Genomic DNA, 19,399 nt, shown 5'->3' with positions numbered 1-19,399 from the left:
GAGAGATGAGCTAGTGGCTGTATGCCAGGAGATTTAGACAAGATATCTGAATGCAGACACTGCGTCGGCTGTGCCAGCAGGCTCGGCACCTTTGCTTAACTCTTTGAAACCTGAAGCGACGTCACTTTTCTTCAGCTGCTTTTAGACACCTTTCACAAGTAATTAATGCTTTGAACCCTCAGCAAGTTGGTGCAATTTTTTTCAGAAACACTAGAAAGGAGGCAAGGAGCAACCTGATAATAATTGTTGCACTAACTGCAAGAAATGAATAGATTTTTTAAAATGTATTTTAAAGAGGGAAAAATGTCTAGGGAAAAACTATATTTCTAATTATCATAATTACATATTTAAAATTATGTTATAGAATTATTGCAATTTTGAGAATTTATTTTAGGTTATTTTCTTGTTTGTTTTTTTACCTTCTTCTTGTTTCTTTTTTTAATTTTCATTAATTTTTTTAAAAACTAATTTTCTTGTATGTTTTACAATTTTCTTACTTGTTTTGGGCTCATTCATTTCATTCTTTCTCTTCCCATGTTTATGAAAGAAATAAAGCCAATCTGCGTAAGTTTCAAAGGTTTAACTGTCATAATGTCCCTTAAAATCATGGGATTTCTTGCACAGTCTGCAAATAAAAAATGTTTTAAAAGATGTATTAGTAGTTTGTACACCCGGATACAGCTGTGACTCTGCACCTGTCAGCTTGTTTAGATGTTTTTCTCCAAATCGGTCAAAAATGGATTATTGAAGATTTAAGTATATACAAACTCCGCCTGTAAACGGGATATAGGAAAAACTAACAGTCATAGAGGACAAACCAGAGCAGCAAATGTTTTCTTTGACTTCCTGAGCAATGCTCACATCAACATCCAGAATTTGAGCTGAATATATGATGATGAAATAACTTTCTACCCTTATATCTAGTGTGAAGTCACATCTGACGCGCTGATCACTCACCAGTTTCTCCATCTCCTGCTCTCGCAGCCTCTCCTCTCTCTGCCAGCGATGGTATTCCAGCAAGTCGTCCTCATTGTCGCTAATTTCAGAGATGCTGTTCTTGCGTTCGCGAGTATATGGCTTTACAAGACTCTGTTCCTTGCTGGAGGATCCTGTCGTGGTCATACTGGAGGTCTTTCTTTGGTTACGAGGGCTCGCGAGAGGAGACGAACCAGACAGAGAACCCAGGCCAGACCTCAACTGCCTGCCTCCGGGCTCCTTCTCCAGCCCAGAGAGTGGTGGTGGACCCTGGGCATACAGTGCCCTCATGGCTTCTGCTTTCGAAGTAGTAAGTTTGAGGTGGCCTTGGGGACCCTCAGGTTTAACTGGGAAGCTTTGTGAGGCGAGGGAGGAAGCTGAGCCCTGCGATCCTGGAGCCCCTCTGCGGGACATGTAAGGGCTAAGAGGAGGAAGTTCTCTCAAGCTGGTGACACCAGCCGGCTCTGGAGTCCTCATGGGGCTGGGTGATCTCTTCTGCAGGGAAGAGCCCCTTACTCGAGGACTGGATGGAGCTGTTGTGGAAAATTTGACAGGGGATGCTGTGCGACTTCGGTTAGAGTTTTCTTGGCCCTGTCCTGACCCCCTGCTAGGCGATGTTGGGCTTGATCTGGCCTCCGCTCTTTTGTTCCTAAGAAGCTTTGGGCTCTCCTTGGCCCTCTTACCACCACTTGTACCACTCGGGGCCACAGAGAGTGAGGTCCGTGGATGGGGGACTGGAGCGTGGTTGGTATGAGGGGACCGGGCTGGTACTGGAGGGGTTTTTCTGCCGAGGTTCTGGCTCAGAAGGCTGCTGCTGTTTTCACTAATGGAGTCCTCTGTCGTGGAGCCGTTCCTCCCATTGAGCATGTTTGGAGGAGAGGGCTGATGAATGGGCTGTTTACCAGATCCAGCCTTCAACACCAAAGAGTCCTGGAGGTTCTTTGCTATGTTGTTGATTTTGGAGTCGCCATTGCTTGAAAGAGACTGATGGTTTCCGTTCAGAACGCTCGAGTCTACAAAGGGAGACAGAAACACTTGTGCGTGAGCATTCCTGACGAATAACGGAAGACGACACTCAAAAAGACAGTTGCAAAAACACACATAAACAAACATAGTGGGAGGTATCTGTCCTGTGTCATCTTTGTCCTACTGACATCCAGCACACCTCAGGTCAGTGCTAAGGGGGAAGCCCATAAAAGGACAAACACCTGAACAAATAAATGTCTCAGAGCCTGTGCTCTTCTGGAGCCCATCCCAGCAGTCGGGATGTTGTGCTCCTCAGTTGTGTCGTAATCCTGCAGGGATCTGGAGCTGCTAAATATAAAAGCTGCAGCCGTTTACCTCATTCAGAGCAGATGAAATCAGGGCCGGTCAGGAAAGAGTGGGCCATACACACTGGGCAGGGTGTGGTGGCTCTGACTGTGCTGCTCAGGCACTGACAGCCAAACCAGTAAGGTCAGAGGAGAATGGATTCTAGATATCATCGGCAGCACGAGTCGAAGCAATTACAGGCCAGAATAATATAACATAATCTGAATGTAACTGTAACAAGAAAGGTTACAACAATCCTTTGTCACAATGGGGTCACACCTTGAGCGAAAACCACAGATTTAAATGAACTAGATCACAATGTAGGCCACAGATAATTAGCCCTGAACCAGCTATTTCTGCATCCAGTCAAGGATAATGACCAATGTTTCAGTCAGACAAGACCAACTGTACAGCTGGGGATATGAAAATCGAGAGATGGTAAACTTGGTGAAATGAAAAGTTCAATGTCAAAAGTTCAGTTCTGAGTTTTATATCAAAATATTCAACCAACCAAATGTTAACAGTTATCTTTTATCGTGAATACCGTCATTTTAGTAACAATTTCTTTGGATTAAAACGTGAATAGTCCATACAGCTAATGCACAGCTTTATCACATATGTCATCCTACTCAGAGGCCAAAGTTGTAATTCACCGCAACAGATGTACGATCCTTGCTCAGCAGTGAGGGGAACTTATGCAACTTCTTGATTGGTACATTACATTAGTAGGACCCCAACTGTGACTAAATATCTATCAGCCCAAAGCATTTGCTCTGCCCAGAATAGCTACTGAAGAAACTGTGCAACCTTCATACATACCAGCTTATTTCTGGGTCCCTGATTGGTTATCATTACTACCTGCTAGAGCTGAGTGATATAGGCAAAATAAAATATCACAATATTCTTGACCAAATATCTCAATAGTGATATTGCAACAATATTGTAGCAATGGTGTATTCACAAAATATTTACTCATAGATATTTTTGATAAATAATCATCAGTAATGTCTATATAATGACTAAGTGGGTAAAGGCAAATAGAGCAGCTAGAACAGTCTGGTAAGTTCCTCCTTTAAAAGCTACATTACGGTAAACTGATGTCACAGTTTACCGTAATGTAGCTTTTAAAGGAAGGAAAAGACAAGACTTGCAGTATCATGATATCCAAAATGTGAGGTGATATCTAGTCCTCTGTAAGGCTATCAATATAATATCTATATATTGTCCAGCCCTACTAACAGCATCCACGGATTATTAACATAAACTGTATGTTTTTCACAGCTACTGAATCACAGTATGACGTGAAATTATCAAAGTGGGATCTTTACCAGTGGGTTGAGTTCTTGTGGTGCTCCGTCCCTGACTCCCTCCAGGCAGCATGCTCTTCATCCGCAGGGCCTCCTCTGGATGGTTGAAGCGGAAAAAGGCCGACTGACCAAAACACAGCATGCAGCCTGCCGGAGATAAGACCATGTGGGTATGTTAACATCTTTTTCTAACCCTTACACCACAATAAATGTACTGCTACAAACATTTTACTAACTGACTGATACCAGCCATACATTATTTCTGAGGCGGTGTCATTGATTTATTTCTAATGATGTCCTGCTCAACAGCACTTGTGGACTGTTTTGTCTGTAAGATTTAACTAAACAAGCCTTGAATGCGAACCACATTTCAGCCTGATGTGTGGTAAAATAAAGGGATCGAAGAGTGAAAGCAAGGCGTAGTGTGACACAGACGTGGCAAATAACTCTATCTAGTATTGTTCTTTTGACTTGTAGTCATTTAGAGAACTTTTACAATTAGAGGAAGTGTTTTTTCTCTGACATACACAAACTGACTCAGTTTAACTCACATGTAATTAACCAGTAAGCGAAATCATCTCCCTCTCCATTCCCTGCAATTCCAGTGGCTTTCAAGAAGGTCTGATATATTCCCAAAGAGTCACAAGCTGAAGTTTTGTTTCCAGTTCTGAATATTCCACAGGGAGTTAAATATTTTTGTCATCCTTCAAAATAAAGTCAAAGGTCCATTTTGCTGCAATGTTGTTCCTTATGATATAAAATAAGCAGTTTCCTTCATTCCCGGGTTGTTTTTATCAGGATTTTATGACATGGGTCCTTTGAATGAAGCCTGAAGTATTCTTGTTCAGCAGCTGCTGCCTCCACACACACTGGTTGATCACCCGGCTTCAAATGACATTCTGGTGTAGCTGCTGGCTTGGATCCCACATAGAGGGGACTGAGGGGGGCGGGACTGTTGTGCTTTTTTTATGGCAAGTATGCAAGTTACTGGAAGGACATGGGACAGTTTTGTTGTTGTGAAGCTGGACAGTGTTATCATCAAACCTTGCCCTCAGTGACAGCAGAACTCAGTTTATGTATGAGTTTGTAAAACTACAATTCATTTACCATTTCAGTGAGTCATCTGACTGTACATCAGTGTGATATCACAGAGAAGGGAGAGTTACACAAGACTAAGAGTTTATACCTAGAAATTTGAGCTAGCATCAGCACGCTAACAGGCCCTCAGTGACAATGCTAACATGCTCAAGCAGGTTTAATGGTTGCCATCATCAACAACGTAGTTCAGTGTGATGGCATAGATGTGTAGATGGAAATATGGAATATGCCAACCGAGTGATGTTATTGATGTGAGCTTGAGATGATAGTGTACTGTCGAGGATGACACTCATGCTCTTAACCTGAGGGGAGGGACAAACTAAAGAGTTATCAATGGTAAGGGAATATTTTGACAAGGTGGATTGGTGCTGATGAGAGAACCTTGGTTTTTTCACTGTTAAATTTAAAAAAGTTGCTGGAGAACCAGGATTTGATTTTCTGTAGGCAATCAGAGAGGGAGTTTGGTGGTCAGGTAGAGCTGGGTGTCATCCACATAGCAGTGAAAATGGATGTTAAATGTACAGAAGATATGGCCAAGAGGAAGTAGATAGGTGATAAACAGAAGGGGCCTCGGGACTGAACCATGGGGAACACCGGGATTGACAGGAAATGGCTGGAGTTTGAAGGTTTTGAGTTGAATGGATTGAGTGCAGCCACAGAGATAGGATTTAAACTAAGCAAAGGGTATGTCAGTGATTCCACTAGAGTACATATATAAAGTTAAATTATATAGGTAAGGTTGATTGATATAAGGTCCAAGAAAAACAGCTGTAACACCAAAAATCCTATTACGAAAACAGACAAAAACTTAAGGCTGTGGCAGTGTTACCTTGTGTCAGGCGATAGGGTTTGGTGATGGGAAGGCCATCTACAGAGCACTGGTTCCCACATGGGTACAGGGTGATGCTGCCTGCATGATTTTCAATGTAGCAGTGCTGAGCTGCAATGCCGTGGCCCTGCAGAGGGATATCTGTCTCCCCACTGCCCAGCGTGGTTTTCCCTGTAAACAAGAGAAAACATTTTCTCAGCGTCACTTACAGGAGATCCTCATGGACCTGCTAATACTTCTGTGAAGTATTCTTAGGTTACAGTTCGAAGTATGGGTGTCATCTCAGGGGTCAAGGCCAAATGGGTGGGGTTACAAATGGCATCAGCACGTGATTTAATGTTGAAAAACAGGTGTTAGTCTCAAGAGATGTGCTCAGCCGGGCAGATGAAAGGCATCGCGTCAGAGGAAATTAATATAACCATCAACTATTTCCTGTGTTGTAATTTGATTATCAGTTGTATTTATATTGTTGTCTGAGTGCACAAAACTTCACTTCAACACTGTCTATTCTCGAACAGACGAGATGGAGACATACGGAAAATCCCAGAAGACTTTTCTCATGGGTGCTACTGTCACACCCTTCTCTTCCTCTGTGGTGACTTGGCTGAGTGCAAGACAAATGGTGCAAGAAAAATCACAAGCAAGGGTGTGATTGCAACTGTGGCGCAGTATGAGTAACAACAAGATGGTTAGAAGGTGAGATGTCACCAGTTTTTGTCAATTCATCACTTGTGACAAGTCGTGCCGCTTATTTATTAAAGAACAATTGACTTATTTTAAATCATATGATTATGGAAGTGTATGTATGCTAACAATAGATTACAGATCCTGTAGTCAGTACAGAGATATCAGGGTTTATACAAACTGTACTTTACCATGTGGGTTAAAAACATGTAATTTCCTGATCATATTAGCTCCTCTTAGGTCACCTTGAAGGAATAATTTACCTTTTGTTTATTTGTTGAATTTTGCGAAAACATCACTCTTTAAAACTCCTCTGCATAGGCCTATGAGTAGCATGCTGGGGTAAGCACATGCGTTTGAGCCATAAAATAATGGACTTGCCACTATGAGGTAACCAACTGGTTTGTGGAGTTCTGTTTTTTAGCCTTAAAGTTCAGCATTTTGGCTGCCACCATCTTACATTTTTTGGGGCTTGCACTGGATAAGAGGGTGGATATAACTACACAAACTAGCTAATGCTGGCTGCTAGCTTGGTTAGCATGGTGAATTTACAGCCATGGTTAACTATGATAATGATAACGCAAGTTTTTATTGGTGAAAAACAGGCTCAAAAACATCAAAACAAAATGAACTTACCAGAAAAACTGAATATCTTACTCCATAGAGGTTTTTTTCAGCACAAACAAAAGCTGAACAAGACTTTTTCATGAACTGAAAACACACTTAAATAGCAACAGCTACTCTGGGCTATGCCATGGTTACCTTACCTAGCCAAAGCTTTCGCTGTGGTAGCAACTTGTCACCGGACACTCAAACAGCCATGCCATTAACCCTTAATAAAATGTAAATGGTTAAGGTCATAAGAAAGTTCTATTCAAAGACAAAAAAAAGGGTTTTTGTACCAGGCTGTAAACATGGTTGTTTCTGCTGGAAAGGTGGGAATTTTAACATGGGGGTCTGTGACTCGCCTCTGGAGAAAGACTCAAGTGCCCATACAAAGAACTGCAGTTCTTGGCACTGCTGCATTGGCTTCATTTTTCAGTCTAGGACCTTGGTTTTATCACTGTTAAGTTGGAGAAAGTTGCAGCAGAACCAGGATTTGATTTTCTGTAGGTAGTCAGAGAAGAAGGTGGGCGGGAGAGTGGAGTTTAGTTTGGTGGACAGGTGGAGCTGGGGGTCATCCGCATAGCAGTGAAAATGGATGTTAAATGTACAGAAGATATGGCCAGGAGGAAGAAGATAGATGATAAACAGAAGGGGCCTCAGGACTGAACCATGGGGAACACCGGTAATGACAAGAAATGGCTGGAATGTGAAGGTTTTGAGTTGAATGAACTGAGTGCGACCAGAGAGATAGGATTTGGAGCCAGACTCAAGTGCCCATGCAAAGAACTGCAGTTCTTGGCACTGCTGCATTGGCTTCATTTTTCTGTCCCAGATGTTGCCACTCAGTTTGAACTGTGCTTGTGCATTCCACTGAGCAAAGTTCAAACACATATGCTTACCCAGGTGTGCTAGGCAAAAGTCTACGTGTTTGGGAATTACTGAGAATATGACTGGATAAGTGAGACTTCGATGAGATTTGCACGAGCTGTGTGAAAGTTTGTAAACAGGATGTTTCCATATTGTTTTGCTCTTCTTACATGTGGGCCCCTTTTACTCCATCAAGAATTTTCTCAATTTTTGGATTCTTCATTCACCATGGAGGCATGCGAGAATCTTCATCTTCATAAATTCAACATAACAAGGGGTGAGTAATTGATATGAAAATGATCATTTTGTTGGTGAAGTATTTCTTGAACAGAATAATGGTGCAGCATGATAAGTCGGGAGTGCACATAAAACACCTGTTAATGAGGCTTCATATGTTCCATTCAAGGGCACTGAGATATCTATAAAATAAGTAGTGAATAGTTTTAGTGAGAAAATACTTTATTTTTAGTTGGCCACTAGTTTACATTTTAATGAACCCAACAATATTTTATATCAACACACACTCCAAATCTCACACAGGGGCTCACCTTCCAGCAGTGGTAGCAAGGTGATGGCGGTGCTCAAACGTCCACTTCCCAAACTAACCAAGTGGGGGCGCTCTGCCTGGACTTTTAGGGACTTGCCCGTCTCAATCAGGTCTAAAGGTGTGCTCTTTCAACACAAAATCAATTAAAGAGCAATATTACATGACAAATACAGAGTTACTTTCTACACACAGCATTTTGATTTTACACATCTTAGCAGTCAGTTAAGAGGTCGTTAGCTTTGTACCAAATCTTCAAATTGAAAACTACATGTATGAACAGTTAAACAGCAAAGAATACATATTTAAATGGTCAGATCAGAAGTCCAATATATGTACTTGATTCTTCTTTTTTTTAACAGTTGAACTCCCGTTTCTAATGTGAGCCTCATATATATAACCCAGATGTCTGTCTCCAACTGGAAGACTGAACATGGTAAGATTTTCATTTAAGATTTTTTTACTTTAATGTCAGACGTTAGAAATACAGAGGAATACAACAATTAGAGTCCATATTACTAAGACAGCTCATAGAAATGCCCATGTCTCTATATATAAAGATGAAGAAATAACACATACTACAATTATTTACGTAAAAAAAGGTAGATATGTCCATTTTTACAGCAAGCACTGATCGGTAGATTCCTTTTTTTGATTTTAGGCTGATTTATTGTTAAAATCTGATTTTTAAATCATTAAAACACTTCAAATCTGACATTGAGCAACAAACTGACTCAAAGCAGATAAATGACAGCAATTAAGTACATTTCTTGTGATTTAGCCGCCCGTTTGTATCAGCTTTTATAATTATCGACCCTGAAGTAAGAAATGACTCACCTGTAACACCTGGTGCGTCTGTCGCCCATGCTCCACTTTATTCCGGCTCATACGCTCCATGTCGGCTGGACTGTCAGAATTATCTGACACATTAGGATCCTGAAGCAAACACACACATACACAGAGAGAAGGAGAGAGAGAGAGAGAGAGAGAGAGCAGGGCATGAATGGGTACGCTGGGAATACTGCTACTACAGTTGTACTACAATGGGAACAGTGCTTTCCTTAGAAACCTCCTGCCCCACTTATAAGCCCATGTGACCAAAGCATTATACTGGGTAATTGTTTCAGCAGAACTAGCCGGACAAAATAATCCATAAAGAGTTTGTGTTGATTTATGCCTCAATCTAAGAGTGAATTTACTCAGTTAATCACAATAGTACTTTTGAGATGTAGCAGCAGCAGGTGTGAATGAGCTCTGCAGGCCCCTTACACTTTGGGGGGATCTGTACTCGATGAGTCACTTGTGACTCATATACAGATCTCACAAACACAAACACACACACACTCCGTGTTTGCAGACAGATGCTGCAGATTAGATCCAGCTGCCTGCTCATCGCCGCTCACATCAGACGAGAGGGAAACAGCACCAGACGGACCTCAAACAATCGCACACAGACACATAAGCAAGCCAGATGACTCACCATATTTTCTGCTAAAACCTGGTATCCACGTCTTTTACTATCACCCACATGGGCTGCTCGTCCTGGCAACAATTTAGTATCAGCTCGACATTCCAGGCCAAACTGAAATAGTCAAAACTTCCGACAATCTTGTGTCTGTTTTGTCTACTAGTGAAAAAAATTACTGTATGTCGTGTTTGACATTTGATTTTGAAGATCACTTTAATGATGTGGCGATCTCCATACATGACAAACAAATGGATGAAAAATTTAGGGAATAAAGAAGACTACGTTCAACAACGGCCTCTCTGAAACTCCACTGGAGGGATGAACACCATCTCTCCAAAAGATATACCCTCTTTTGGTGCTTTGATGGTGGCAGTGAAGACAGCAGTCAGTCTCTAATAATATATGATTAATATAGTTTACATATTCATCCAAACAGTAAATAGCAACTCTTGACCTGAATTTCTCATTTATTCTGCTCTTTCCTTTAATTCCCTCCCCTCTCTGTATTAGGCTTGGACAGTATCACATTATTATGGTATACCAGGGTATTTATTCAATATCGTTAAAACTCTTTAACGGGGAAGTGACCACACTGGCCCATGTGCACACTGTCACATGACTGTTGCATCAAAAACAAATGCTTGACCTCTTTGTCTCTCCATGCTGACATCACTAATCAATTCAAATTCTTGAAAAAAAAAATGCCAAAAACCATCCACAGCTGCCACGGTCCCAGTTTAGCCCCTGGCTGAGACAACAGGGCGTTCTATCTGCGTCTGATGTCACTCCAGACAAAGCCGCCGCGTGAAACCACACATATCTGACAATCACATCTAGTGTGCGAGTCTCAGAGGACCCAGTGACACGGAGAACAGACCGTCCCCTCTGTTCGCCGCTGACACTGGACCCCCTCACGCCTCTGCTGTCAGCCCATGGGCTGTCAACACTGGCCCTCTTTGAGCCACGCAGTCAGACACAGGAGGACGGGAGAGTGGGCAGGGTCAGTGTGTGTCTGGCTGTCTGACTCACACACACACACTCACACACACACACACACACACACACACACACACACACATGTGCACACATATGCTCCTGCACCCACAAGCCTCAGTGATTTAACGTACACACCCAGGCCGGAGAATAGTTTTAGTGCTTGCAAATGCAGCTCCTTCCACTGTAACCTGTGATTATGGGGGCAGTTATGCCCTTCAGAGTTGCCATGAGCTTCTGAAAATAGACACCGCCGGCAGCCACGCAGTCTGGGCTGCTACTTTTAAAGAGAAATGATTTCTGCTCAGGGTGAACACTGACTGTTTAAATTCTACATTTAAAATGATAAATAAAATAAAAGAGGGTGTGTTTTTTTATAGAGGATGAGGCAGGAAACAATTAACAAACACAACAGTGCTGCAAACAGTCAACAGTTTACTCACTTTACAGACAGGCATGCAGCTCTTACCATTTCTCTACTCTTAAAGAGTCCAGACAGCAGCTAGATCCATGAGTCTGTGTGTAGTGTACTAATCCATAGAGCAGTGTCCACATTATTATTTACGTCTTGCTCCGAGCTTTCTTCATTCACTCACTGAGTTCCTCTGCTATTTCCCTCCTCCCAAACCCTTCTCCTCCCCATCCCGGTGCAGAGTTACAGAGGGGGACCCGCCACCGGCACTGCCCTTAAAATTATGCTGTTACATCTGACTGTTTTTTAAATTGGTTTCCTTTCTCTTTTTTTGGCAGACAAACTCTATGAGTGAAGACTTTCAACTCCAGTTTCAAAACACTCCATATTGAGAGAAACGTCGGGGTCAAAGTTCAGTTCCTCCTTGTCCCTGAGAGGTATTCACTCCTACAGGATTTCCATTGATTGAAAGATCAGATGGACCACACCTGGAGATCCGGCCCCTTCAATGCTGTGAGTCTCCTCAGAGTTGTCTATTAGTAAAACAGGTGTTAACAGTCAGATCCAGGGAGGAAATACAACATGGTGTAGGAGTATGAGATGGAAAAGACCTTGTGTCCTCTGACTTCCCCCTCCGAGCTCTGCGCCACTGATGTAACAAACGAGAGTGAAATGGGTATTTCCACTGCGGAAAAATGCTAAATAACACTTTATGATAATATGACTAAGCTCTTTGGATCATAATGCGTGCACTGTGCTCGGTACATTAGCGATGATGGGACAGAGAAAATACAATGTTCCACAGGAAGTGAGCGAACACATGTGAGCCATCTTTTCAGACGTCCCACAGGAACCATTTGGCCCGATACCGACAGAGAGAGTGGAGGAGAGTGGGAGAAACACTCCACTATTGATCTCTCATGGCTTTTCCCATGGTCAGAGGCCAGAGAGGAGACGGAGGAAATGAAGCAGATGATGAGTCACTAAGGAAAATAAAAACAAACAAATAGAGACAGCTAAGTAACCAGATGGACTTGAAGCAGAAGTCTAGTAGAGAGCATTGATGTTTTGAGTCATTCGCCCTCAGTGATGATGTGGAAGTTACAGCTGAGGGAGTGAAAAGTTGCTGAGTGTCCTTTAAATGGGGATTTGAAGTGTAGATTAGTCACTCCAGCTACAGCTAATACAATAATATAGCAGAGGGAGGGGCTAATTAAAGGCAACATCAATCTTTAACAAAATTATCAATAGCCATTATTACCAGTATCTAGTTTAGAAAAGTGTATTACTCACCAAATTCCAGTCGCATGGCTGTAAATATTGTGATTTATTGGATTATTAGCACAGGGATTTGAAAATATGTTGTTTGAGGCATTTTTATAGCAAAAGTGGTTTGAAGGAATTATTTTATTCTTGGGGTGAAGCTATAAAACTCACAAATGTTTCAAATTAAGTTTGAATAAAAAGGCTATGTAATATTTCACTCACATAAAACCATCCAGACTATGAGAGGAATGTTTTTATTTTGCCTTAGAGTTTAAACACATCAGTATGAATGTCCAGATGGATTACTGATCGATATTAATGTCAGTTTGCTTTCTGATCTTGACTCCTCGCCAGTGCTATGAGTTCATGCGACTCGGTTTTATGGTCTTGTTTGTGAGCTTGAATTATCTGTAGATATGCCTCAGCGTTCAAACAAGTTATGATTGCTGTAGGACGATGACAAAAGTTCAACCAGAGGATTTTCCAGCTGCAGTGTCAGTGTTTGTATTTTACTGACTGCACTGATACGACGGTTGTTTGAATCTTGTGTCCAGTGGGAGCTTCAGATTGTACAGTGTGTGTGTCCTGTATCAGGGGTGGAGCCAGAAATTGTAAACAATGCGGGGTCACTTAGCCCAAACCTAGGTGCATGCATGTTTTGATTCAGTTGGTTGCTGCTCTCGTTCAGTTTGTTTCATTCAAATATGTGAACATAGCTACGATGTGCCTTTTTTGACTGTTCTTATATCTTTTTTTTTTTTTTTTTAAAAGCCCAAACGTAATGCGATCCAAGGGGCATTTACAGCAGCTATATGCACTATTTTTCAAGCCATTTGAAATAGTAGAATACCTAAAAAAAAATCATTACATCATTTCGGAAAAAGATAAAGAAGAAGATTGGGGCTTTTTAGAAAACATTTAGCATTGGACCCCCCACCATACCCCCTTTCCGTCTCTACCCTGCTGATACAGACTGTTCTGGCTAACCTGATTTGTGGAGCAGACATCTGTAGATCTCCGCAGGATGTCTACACATGACATTAGACAGGTGGAAGCATGCGGTCAGGTACAAAAATGCTTGAGTCGGATACAGTCAGAGGTAGATGCAGCTCACATTCCAGTCTGATGGGAAACAGCTTACACCTTCCTTCTCGCTTTAAATCAGGTAACGGGGACTTCCCTGCCCTAAACCCAGTCAGCACTTCCTCTCAGCTGTGCACAAATCCGGCCTCCTCCACTAAGATTGGCAGGCCAAAACATGCACTTTGGACTAAGCTGAACTTAACCATCTGAGTGCTGGAGCTTGTTGTGGTTGGGAGGAATGTTGCACGTGAGACTCGGTTCAGCACAAGAAAGACCCTCATCCTAAGGGAGGCGTCACGGAAGACTGATTCACAGATGGCTCATACAGATATTTTCCGTCTACAGTAAAAATTTTAGATAGCTGTCAGGACATCGTGGCGTCTCATTTTAACAACATTTCAGGAAAAATGCAAAACTTATCCTTATATTCTGCCACAAATTTACAACGCACATACGTGATTATCCTGATTTGCTCTGCTTGATGTAACACCCACATTCTCATATATTGCAACAATCGTCACACAGCACAGAAAATACCAACTCTCATCATGTGGTCAGCCATATGCTGCTCTGATGAGGCTGGACCCCAGACGAACAAGAGGCATACATAAAAAGAACAACAGGAAGCTGCTTATATTCCCCCAAAAATATCCTTTGAGTCTCCCACAAAACAGATGCACTCCTTTGTAACATCTGTCCACTTGTCTCACATTACTCACCACACATAAGAAAAGTGTACATATTATTTAGAAGCATCAAGTTGTAATGATAAAGTTTATCTGACCTGTTTTCCTTGTCATAAAGAAAAGCATCACATTTGAAAGTTTCTGGCATTTTAAATCTAAAAATATACTCACTCAGGCACATGTGCACCTCACACTCCTGTTGGGGAAATACTTCATCAGCCTGTAATTCCACCAAAGTGCATTATTGGACGCGTGAGCCCTAAAGGCAGCCTGATCTCTCTCACACACATAAAAGTGCTCATGCACAGAGACAGCTAGGTTTGGCTCCTAAACTCTCTCTCTGAAACCAAATGACTTTCACCTGCTCTGTAGGGTTAGGGTTGGGGTTAGAAATCTGCATGCACAAAGTCAGTAATTAAAGATAAAAATATTTAGGCTATGTAATGAATGCATGTGAAGTCTGTCACACAATGAGTAAGAGATAACTGGGTCACATTGAGCTGCAAACCATGAGTCTAAACTGCCACAATAGCCCCATTATCTCTTTCTCTCTCCCCTACTTGTTCTGTCTCTCATTACTACACACCATCAAGCGAACATTTTTGTTTCTCATTACCAGAGCTGGCTAGGAGCATCCTGTCATCTGTGGGACGATTCAGTCCAAAGATTAGAAACATAACAGACGTGGCATCTTCCCAACTCCTCATGAGAAAAGTCTCCCAGTTCTCTCCTGGAGGATGGAAATATGCTGTCAGTTCTTCACTGCTGCCGGGACTGTTTCAAGGTGAAACACTCAGTGCATCCATATACATCTTTCTGCCGGGTCCACCCCTCTTTCCGGCCCTTTTTCTCTCCCCACTTTTTCTTTTTTCCCCTTCATTTGGATCTAAAATTCCTCTGTGATTCCTACAAGGCAGATCCAGATTTTCTCACATGTACAGACTGTGCCTGGTCACTACCCAGTGAAATCTTTCCCTTTAGTGTCCTCGAACCAGCTTTAGGTAATACTTGTTCCATTCATTATCCTGCTGAGCTGCAATGAACAAAACATGGAAAAAGTTTCAGGATGAGATCACTGCAAACTTGTAAAGGATTAGATTGCCTTTGTTTGTACTTTGTGAAGAGAACAAGTGACATTTCCCGGACATACTTTCTCTCAAGTCAACCGTTTCTGTGACTTTTCTGCTTCATGCATAGTTTCTGACATATCACTGTTTATATTGTCACAAACAGCTGAGAGGAGCTGGTAAATTTAGAGCCTTTGACGGAGCGCCAGTCAGTAAATTATAGTTATCACAGCCAATGGACGTCCAAGTTTTTCCTCCCAGGCTGGAATTTTGAGCCCGGCCGTCGGTGTTGGACACGTTGTCAAGGCCCGAGTAATTGGTTCAGCCTGTCCTGGGCTCGGCTCAGACTCGGTGCGTCACGCTGCTTTTGCCACTAATAAAACAGTGGAAGCAGACAGAAATATCTGCAGGCTGTCCTCCTGCGGAAAGGTTATGGGTGCATTTTTAGCTGCACATGTCTGAGATGTAATGGCAAAACGAGTAATCTGCCGCTGATGACATTAAAATCACCATGTCTCCTAGGAATCCCATGCGTAGAGTTAGTGAGTGTGACAGTTGGAAGGACTGATGGATAGATCAAGATATTTGAATGTTTTAATATCACTTTGATGTGATTTTCATTCAAGCAGTCTTTTTGTGGTATTATCGTGAGGTGCATGTGTTAAATATCTGTTGAAACAATATGTAAAGTGAGCTGTCTTCGGTTGTTATTAACTGGAAACACACGAGCATCAACATGTCACACATATCCCAAATTTTCATGCATGAAACAATTGACCCCTAGTGGCAAAGTCAGTGAAGTGCATTTTGGACTCAGGTCATGAAATTCATACGATATATTGAACTTTGTCTGTGATTATTTCTACGGGCTACAATTTGTAGCACAAACATTTTTTTTAATTAATTGATAAATTTGTTGCATTTAGTTTGTTGCTGTTACACCAGAAACCAAAAGCTGACGGGTCAAAGTTACCCACTGAAATAAGTTTTATTTTATTGTTCAATGTGTGTATGTGACAGTATTTTGGGCTGATTTTCAGTTGAACCTGAAAACATATTTTGGAAGAAAATTTTACTTAATTTATATGCAAAAATCCTATTCTCTTCAGCAATGAACAACATGTCATCAATTTGCTTATTGTTTTAGCCAAATTTTAAATTCATTAAATAGAAATATTAATGAAACTACCTGCACTCCAAAAAAGATCCAAATCAACTGAATATCCAGAAACTATATTTATAATGTTCTTAATTATCTATTAAAAATTCTTACAGAAAAAAAAGAAAAACAATGTATTGCACTTTCTTAAGGTCACTTAAACTTTTTTGTTTGTTTTTGGATTTTCTTCAGGTAGTTGTAATGTTTTACTAATTTCTTGCAATTTATTGGGCTGTTTCTTGTAAAGACACTCATTGCCCTCCCATGTTTTTGAAAGAAATCAAGCCAGTTTGCTCAGTTTGCTCGGTATCAGTTGAAGTATGGTGAAAGGTTATAGAATCAGCAGATCTAAAACCTGCAAAAATGGACTCTTTGCCTACTTGGGGCAGCAAAAGTTAGACTGCATCATGGATTATTGCAGTGAAGAATGGGTACATTTAGTCATGCAGTTGTATTGCTCTTTTCTGGCATGCTGTATCAGTTGCATTTGGGACTCTTGGATGTGTTTGTAGTCTGATTACTGTGCTGTGTTGCTGTCCAGCAAGGTGTCAGAGGCCGTGATTTTCTGTTATGCAACCTGGTGTGTATTGTGAGGGAGCTTGAATGGTTGAGATCATTTTCCAGTGATTATAATTTGCCAGCTGACATTTTGAGGGATTGTGACACCTGGATAATTATACTACACCACAAAATACTTAAACTTCTTATCTTAATACACTACCAAAAATGATACACATGATTTACTGGAACTGGACTGATGGTGTTTGTCTCATGTAACAGAAATGTGCTTGCTTGATTGTTTTATTGCCTATTTTCTAACATATACAGTATATCATAAATGTTGATGGTGGAGTTGATAAGTAGAGGGCATAATTAAGAATGAAATGGCATTCATTCATTCATTCATTCAGAATTGACATGCCTGCTGTGTCAGAGCTACAGGTGTCCCTGTGCTCATGCTTTATGAAGTGGCTGCAGTTGTTTGTTTCTCTATATGTTATGAGGAAACACCTGGAGCTTTGAGCAGAAAGAACCGTTACTGTGTCATGCATGCTTTAAGCAAACAGATGCACAGGCACTGAATTAAGCACAGTTTCACAGAAGTAAACTGTTTTGATGGGTAATATCCCACAATGTTCAAATCCACTTGCCCTAAATCTAAAAGTGGTTTTATACATCAACGTACACACAGCTGTCTGTTTCTTAGGTACACTGCAGCTGTTGCAGTCTAATACAGTAGTGCTGCATAGAATCCTACCTTCTTAATGGAAATGTTCAGTAGTCATTTTAGAGGTGGTGATTAAACATTATGATCATTTTGTAGGCTGTAGTTTGTGGTGCCTCATATATTCAGTTCAACTGGGATAAGCAAAATGTTACTGCACCACAGCTTTCAAAATGACCATTAATCAACACCAGGGCTTCAACAAAAGCTAAACACCATGGCCTGCTTAAAGGTAAGGCAAAGGCAATATGAGTGTATGGTTTGCCTCAAGTTTGGAAATTAGCACCAGCCATCAGCCAAATGCTGGTATTTTGTTCAAGTGGCTGCTAGATTTGCTTCACTCATCATCTATTGAGTGGCTGGTAGATTTTGGAATCCATCAGCCTCAGTGGCAGGTGGACTAAAAGTTGATTTCCAACACTTAAAGAAGCTCAACTCTTACTATGCTTTTTTTTCTGAGCAAAATATGAATTGCAGTGTGTAAAGTGTGTGCAGAGTGTGTACTGGAGAATTTGTTCACATTTAATTTAATGGCTGAAGATGGACAAATTAAAGCCCATCTTACACAAAAGCTGCACAGTCATGCTAGGAGGAACCAGATGAGCATTGACCTGCAGGCTGTGATGCAGATTCAAGTTAAAGAACCTGCAGTGCATGTTTTTAAATGACCCTGGTATACATTGTTTACATAGACACGTTAACGCTGTTATTACTTATACCACCGTGGCACCGCTCATTTTACTATGGTAACTTTTCACATGGATCTAGCTTCTTTTAAGTTGTTTATGTAGCTATTGAGTTTTTGTTAAGAGTATTTATTTTTGTCGTTAATGTATAAGCTGCAGAGTCCCCCCTCTGGGAACAAAAGGTGTGTATAACGGATCCTATTTCATCAGCGGGTGCCATGATTTGTTTCTCCTAGACCAGTAATGGCCTGCAAGACTAGCAATGTTAACTGTGAACCCTAGTTTGTTATTCAAAGAACTTAAAAACCTCACAACTAATGTTTTTTGTTGTTTTTAAGTGCAGGATGCTATGGTCTGCCATGATTTGGTGAACAATGACTGGCTAAACTCATCAAAAATGGTAGCAGATTCTTTATAAAACTAGCAAGTAACGTTAGCTCTGGTTGCGGTTAGCTTACAACAAATGGTGCTGACCACTTTTACAAAACAAGCGTTTATTAAATAAAAAAGAGAAATTAAACACGACAGCAACAAACAAGGACATTTGCTCTTTCGATGAGGGGTGGGTGGCCCTTAAAAGGGCCGTTGGGGTGAAAGTTATTAGCCAGCAAGCTAATACTCCTGAGACTGAGAGGAGGCCTTCTTTCCCGCCTTGCCGGAGCTCGGCGCGGACTGGCCGGTCTTCTTGGGCAGTAGGACGGCCTGGATGTTGGGCAGGACACCGCCCTGGGCAATGGTCACCCCGCCGAGGAGTTTGTTCAGCTCCTCGTCGTTGCGGACAGCCAGCTGGAGGTGGCGGGGGATGATACGGGTCTTCTTGTTGTCTCTGGCGGCGTTTCCAGCCAACTCCAGGATCTCAGCGGTGAGGTACTCCAGGACGGCAGCCAGGTACACAGGGGCTCCGGCGCCGACCCTCTCAGCGTAGTTACCCTTACGGAGGAGACGGTGGACACGGCCCACTGGGAACTGCAGACCAGCACGGGAACTGCGAGTCTTAGCCTTGGCGCGGGCCTTTCCTCCGGTTTTTCCTCTTCCAGACATTTTCGGTTGTCACGTTTATTTTCTGAGTAGAGATGCTGTGGTCGTTATAGGCAACTGATGTGGCGATTGGTACTGCACAACCAGGATATAAA

The 19,399-nt window shown here is 41.8% G+C and overlaps 2 protein-coding genes across 8 annotated transcripts in view; both read right to left on the bottom strand.

Moving 5' to 3' along the window:
* phldb1a (pleckstrin homology-like domain, family B, member 1a) overlaps positions 1-14,885 on the bottom strand; it is a 36,990-nt gene extending 22,105 nt beyond the window's left edge. For 4 of the 7 annotated variants that reach the window (XM_042499943.1, XM_042499948.1, XM_042499950.1 and 1 more), the window contains exons 1-6: positions 11,152-11,433; positions 9,059-9,157; positions 8,226-8,349; positions 5,521-5,691; positions 3,615-3,740; positions 958-1,988 (exon numbers count right to left, since the gene is read on the bottom strand). In XM_042499943.1, coding sequence (XP_042355877.1) covers positions 958-1,988; positions 3,615-3,740; positions 5,521-5,691; positions 8,226-8,349; positions 9,059-9,157; positions 11,152-11,154 — 1,554 coding nt within the window. In that variant the 5' untranslated portion in view covers positions 11,155-11,433. Of the gene's footprint in view, positions 1-957; positions 1,989-3,614; positions 3,741-4,144; positions 4,469-5,520; positions 5,692-8,225; positions 8,350-9,058; positions 9,158-11,151; positions 11,434-14,300; positions 14,467-14,745 lie in introns of those variants that run through there. The other 3 variants (XM_042499944.1, XM_042499945.1, XM_042499949.1) reach the window with 3 other exon arrangements.
* A 3,858-nt stretch (positions 14,886-18,743) lies between these two features.
* Positions 18,744-19,376, bottom strand: LOC121953030 (histone H2AX). Its single transcript, XM_042499951.1, has one exon. The coding sequence runs from the start codon at positions 19,305-19,307 to the stop codon at positions 18,879-18,881; it is 429 nt and encodes a 142-aa protein (XP_042355885.1). The 5' UTR covers positions 19,308-19,376; the 3' UTR covers positions 18,744-18,878.
* Positions 19,377-19,399: the final 23 nt, after the last annotated feature.

This window comes from Plectropomus leopardus, chromosome 13, assembly GCF_008729295.1.
Source record: "Plectropomus leopardus isolate mb chromosome 13, YSFRI_Pleo_2.0, whole genome shotgun sequence".
Taxonomy (NCBI): domain Eukaryota; kingdom Metazoa; phylum Chordata; class Actinopteri; order Perciformes; family Serranidae; genus Plectropomus; species Plectropomus leopardus.
This window is presented reverse-complemented; position numbering and strand designations above follow the sequence as displayed.